This window comes from Macadamia integrifolia, chromosome 3, assembly GCF_013358625.1.
Source record: "Macadamia integrifolia cultivar HAES 741 chromosome 3, SCU_Mint_v3, whole genome shotgun sequence".
In the NCBI taxonomy this organism is placed as follows: Eukaryota; Viridiplantae; Streptophyta; class Magnoliopsida; order Proteales; family Proteaceae; genus Macadamia; species Macadamia integrifolia.
The window spans coordinates 17,951,786-17,955,848 of record NC_056559.1 but is presented as its reverse complement, the minus strand read 5'-3'; the positions used below and the strand labels follow the sequence as shown (position 1 = coordinate 17,955,848).

The 4,063-nt window shown below is 39.5% G+C and overlaps 1 protein-coding gene across 1 annotated transcript in view; it reads right to left on the bottom strand.

Moving 5' to 3' along the window:
- Positions 1–1,344, bottom strand: part of LOC122074635 (expansin-like A2) — a 1,910-nt gene extending 566 nt beyond the window's left edge. The window contains exons 1-4 of the mRNA XM_042639550.1: positions 992–1,344; positions 737–846; positions 446–624; positions 63–195 (exon numbers count right to left, since the gene is read on the bottom strand). Coding sequence (XP_042495484.1) covers positions 63–195; positions 446–624; positions 737–846; positions 992–1,103 — 534 coding nt within the window. The 5' untranslated portion in view covers positions 1,104–1,344. The remainder of the gene's footprint in view (positions 1–62; positions 196–445; positions 625–736; positions 847–991) is intronic.
- Between the last annotated feature and the right edge of the window lie 2,719 nt (positions 1,345–4,063).

Below are 4,063 nucleotides of genomic sequence, written 5' to 3'. Positions count from 1 at the left end.
TTTTTTTTGAAAAGAGAGAGAGAGAGAGAGAGAGAGAGAGAGAGAGAGATTGGTTTATCCACCTGAGCTACATCGACGCCCATAATGTCCGTTTGACCACCTTGGAACAGAAACTTGATTGCTAAATAGTGTGGTTTTTGACTCGTCTCTTCGACTCTTACAGACAGATTTTGGTTTTTATAATCACAGGGTATCCTGCATCATTCAATCAAGAAATCCTACGGTTATAATCAAAATGGTAATTAATCAATCTAGAGGTTGACTACAAAAGATTAATGGACAAGCAAGAAATGTTTGGTTGTCCCTAGTGGATCCGTCCCTACTCCCTAGTCCCTACAGACTAAAGACACGTTATCTTAACGTGGTGGGTATACCAAAACCTTTATTAGGAACCTTTTAAAAAAGCAATTTGGTCCAAACTCCCACGGTTTTAAGGTACCTTTACCTTTTATATTCCACACCGATAATCCCAAGCTTCAAAATGTCTCGTGTCATACCCTTATTGGCCATAGCCATGAAAGCTCTCCCACTGAGGACGAAATCTGTTTGGTTCTTCTTATTAAGATCTGTTAAAATAACTTTAGTCCCTCCTCTGCTACAAAGGGTCTGGTTCTTGCACCTTATCTGCCACAAATATTAAATTTATTAATCAAAACAGAGAGGGATCTGAGAAGAAAAATACCTTTCTTCTCATCAGTGAATTATCTAATTCTGGTCTAAAGCTAATCAGACATACCTGAAAGCAACCTCCACAGCCAACTCCACCTCTGTAAATGGAAGGAACAGCAGCTGCAAGGTGTCCACCATTAAAGCCCAAGGCCAAGGAGCTATACCCACAAGAGCCAGCTGCAGTAAATCAACAAAATAAACATTACCCATCAAGTATTTCAAAGAAATATCATCTGGGTCTCTGACCAATTCATCCCAGTCTTGACATTGGAGTCATCAATCAATAAAATGGAAAAATATTGAGAGAAAACAGAGAACTTACAGGAAAGGGGAGCAGAAGAGGAGAAATAAGTTGCTTTGGATTGATGTACACATCTGTCGCAAGCAGCTGCAGAGGAGAAGAGAAAGTAAAGGAAGCATAGGAAGATAGCCATATTTGTGCGAGTTGATTACGAAAGGAGGAAGAGAGGATCGTAATCTATTTCTAGAGAAGAGTGGAGGACTGAGCGTAGGAGTAAGGAAAGGGACAGGAATTTGCACAAACGCCGCAGCCAAAGAAAACTTTTGGCCCCATCTCTCACCTATTCTCCTTACCACGAGCGCAAAATCCTCAAAACAGGCAAAACAGCTGTACTGTTTACTACCTACCACTGGTGCACTGCTGTGAGCAACAAAAGGAACCACCGGTGGGGTTTTGAGTGCTTTATTTTCTTGGTTTTCATGAATCCATAGATGGTATATGTCCATGAGAAGAACAAAACTTCCACCTTTGACTTCTGGTGGGACCTTTTATTCTTTCTTTCCCCTTTGATCTTATCTACTTCTATTCTTTGCTGGAACTTTGGCTCTTTCTTTGGGCGGGCCCCTCAAGCCTTGGGCTCTAGTTAAACGGAGGGCTGGAGGGATAATCCCACATCTGTTGTAAATTATGAGATGAAAACTTATATTCAATTCAAAGCCAAAGTTAATTCTAGGTAATTGTGGGACTATAACTTCTATAGAGAGGAAGGCTGTGGAATGCAAAATTTTGATTCTCCCCAGTCACTTCATCACAAAAACAAAAATAACGATGAAGAAAGGAATGTGTGAAGTGATCTTGAAGAATTGAGAAGGGTTTTCCACTAAAAAGTGCATATTTCCCTCTTTCCAAGCAAAAATAATGGCATCACAAGTTCACAACAGCTATGGTCCAACATCTATACTGCCATAGAAAACACATTAAAAAATTACCTTCCTCCTCCCCTGTTTCCACCAAAGCATCTCTGTCTTAGAGATAATTTGCAGCCAAGCTAGCCAATTACAACAGATTATTGAAACCAAACTTATTTACCCATCTCACATTATTTATCAGATCTACCAAAAAAATACTTATCAATTACTCAATATAAGGGTTTTCTTTATAATTTCCTCCCCACCTCCCTCCTCCTTTCTTCTTTGTCTCTGATTCCCACTTCTCATCATCCCTCGCCCTCACCCTCTCTACTCTCGGCAGCACCCAATCCCCTACCACCGAGCTTGGGATCAATCTACAAGTGTCCATATATAGTCTAACATTGGGACACATGGCTTAATCTCCTCCCATTTCTCATCCATCACGGTGCAATGAGAACAACATCCTCAATCCCCCAGTCAAATCGATGATGTCCAAAGATGAGGAGCAACCGAAGAAGGGGAAACAACAGGCGAGATGTGGACAATAGTTTAACCAATTGTTGTATCAGTCAATATGGATCGATTTTTCCAAATAGGAAACTGCATATCAGTTATCTTGTATCCCATTGATACAACCATCTATTATATTTCACTCTTCATATACATGGCAAGAGTGATGGTTGTAATCAAAGATATAGCTAGGCTTATTTTCACTCTCCAAACATATGGTAAGTGTGGATATGCACAGTTATCTACCATATACACTCTCCATATATATGGCAGGTGTGGATCTCCTACCATTGTAAAACAATATATATGGTAACCTTGTATTCTAAAGATGACATGCGCATATTCAGTAATTCTCCTAAGATAGTATCCTCATGTATATAAATAGGTCTTATATCAATGAAAGATCTTAAGATATCTATTCACTATTCACTGTTCTAACATGCTGAAATGCCATTACTCTTTACCATCTCATAATTTTTTTTTTTCAAGATCTTAAATGCAAGGGAAGACGTTATGTTATAATCCCATAAGTCATATGAGGGGCTAATTTCACAACGATTTCAAAAGAGATTTGATATGAGTTGATATAATATTGGGTTCCCTCACCTTGTAAGCTAGTTTATGGGATTGAATTCTTTCAAGTTTATATCAAATTCAATGGTATCAAAGGAGCCGATCCCTAGCCCAACCCTCATGCAGAAGGGGCAACTGGTGCCATTCTAAAGCTGCTAGGAAATGATACCATATCAATCATATGGGAGGCTAATCGTACATCAGTTTCGAAAGAGATTTGATGTGGTTGTGGCCACCTTCTAAGTTGGTTCAAGTGGTTGAATTCTTCCAAGTTAGTATCACATTATCATTTGTCTCCTTGAAGTAGAATATGCTGGTTTATAGAGTTGAGTTCTTCCAAGTTCGTATCACATTATTTTTTGTATTCTAGAAGTAGAACATTAACCCCATTTGTCCCTTCATGGATAAGTGTTTTATGAGTGCGTCCGCGAGGGCCACCATTTCCCCCTTGGGTCCAAAATATACTTGTGGTACGTGGTCTGCTATAATCTTGCATTATAGCAGATATATTTCTGGAAGTGGAGTTTCAATAGCGTTCCCCACGACAATTTTTGCAATGTAAAGACTTTGTGTTGGATTAAAAGTTCCTTCAGCGGCTTTGTAGTGTGGTTGTGACAAATTTTAATCTATGAGGTAAAATTGAAAGAGAGGCGAACCCCATCTCCTTGCAGCTTGCGTGCATCATCTCCTCCTCCCACCATGCACCTCTTTCACCCCTATTTCCTCCCTTCCACCACAGATCTTCTATGGACCCTAGCCATGAGCAACCTCCTTACCAAGTATTAAATGGACTCGCCATAAGCGAATGATTTTATAATTTTAGCCTCTCTGCTTCAAAATCATAACCCACCATGTGTGTAACCATACCTTTCCCCAACCCAGCAAAGGGAGATTTTATTATATTTAAAATTTTTAAGCTAGAAAATTAGAAGTTTCAATTCCAAGGTTCACACTTTAAATGGGATGAGAATTAGCTAAGCTAGAACCTAAACCCCCAAATCCCTCCTGCCCTAACCAAAACCTAAGGCTATGTTTGGTTGCATTCTTGGAATGCATTACAAGCTTAGACTACGTTAAGAGGCAATAAAAATGGAGTTTGGTATCAATTCTCGTTCTTGGACTTTGGAATGTGTTAGAGAACGTAGTCTGCTCTAGAATG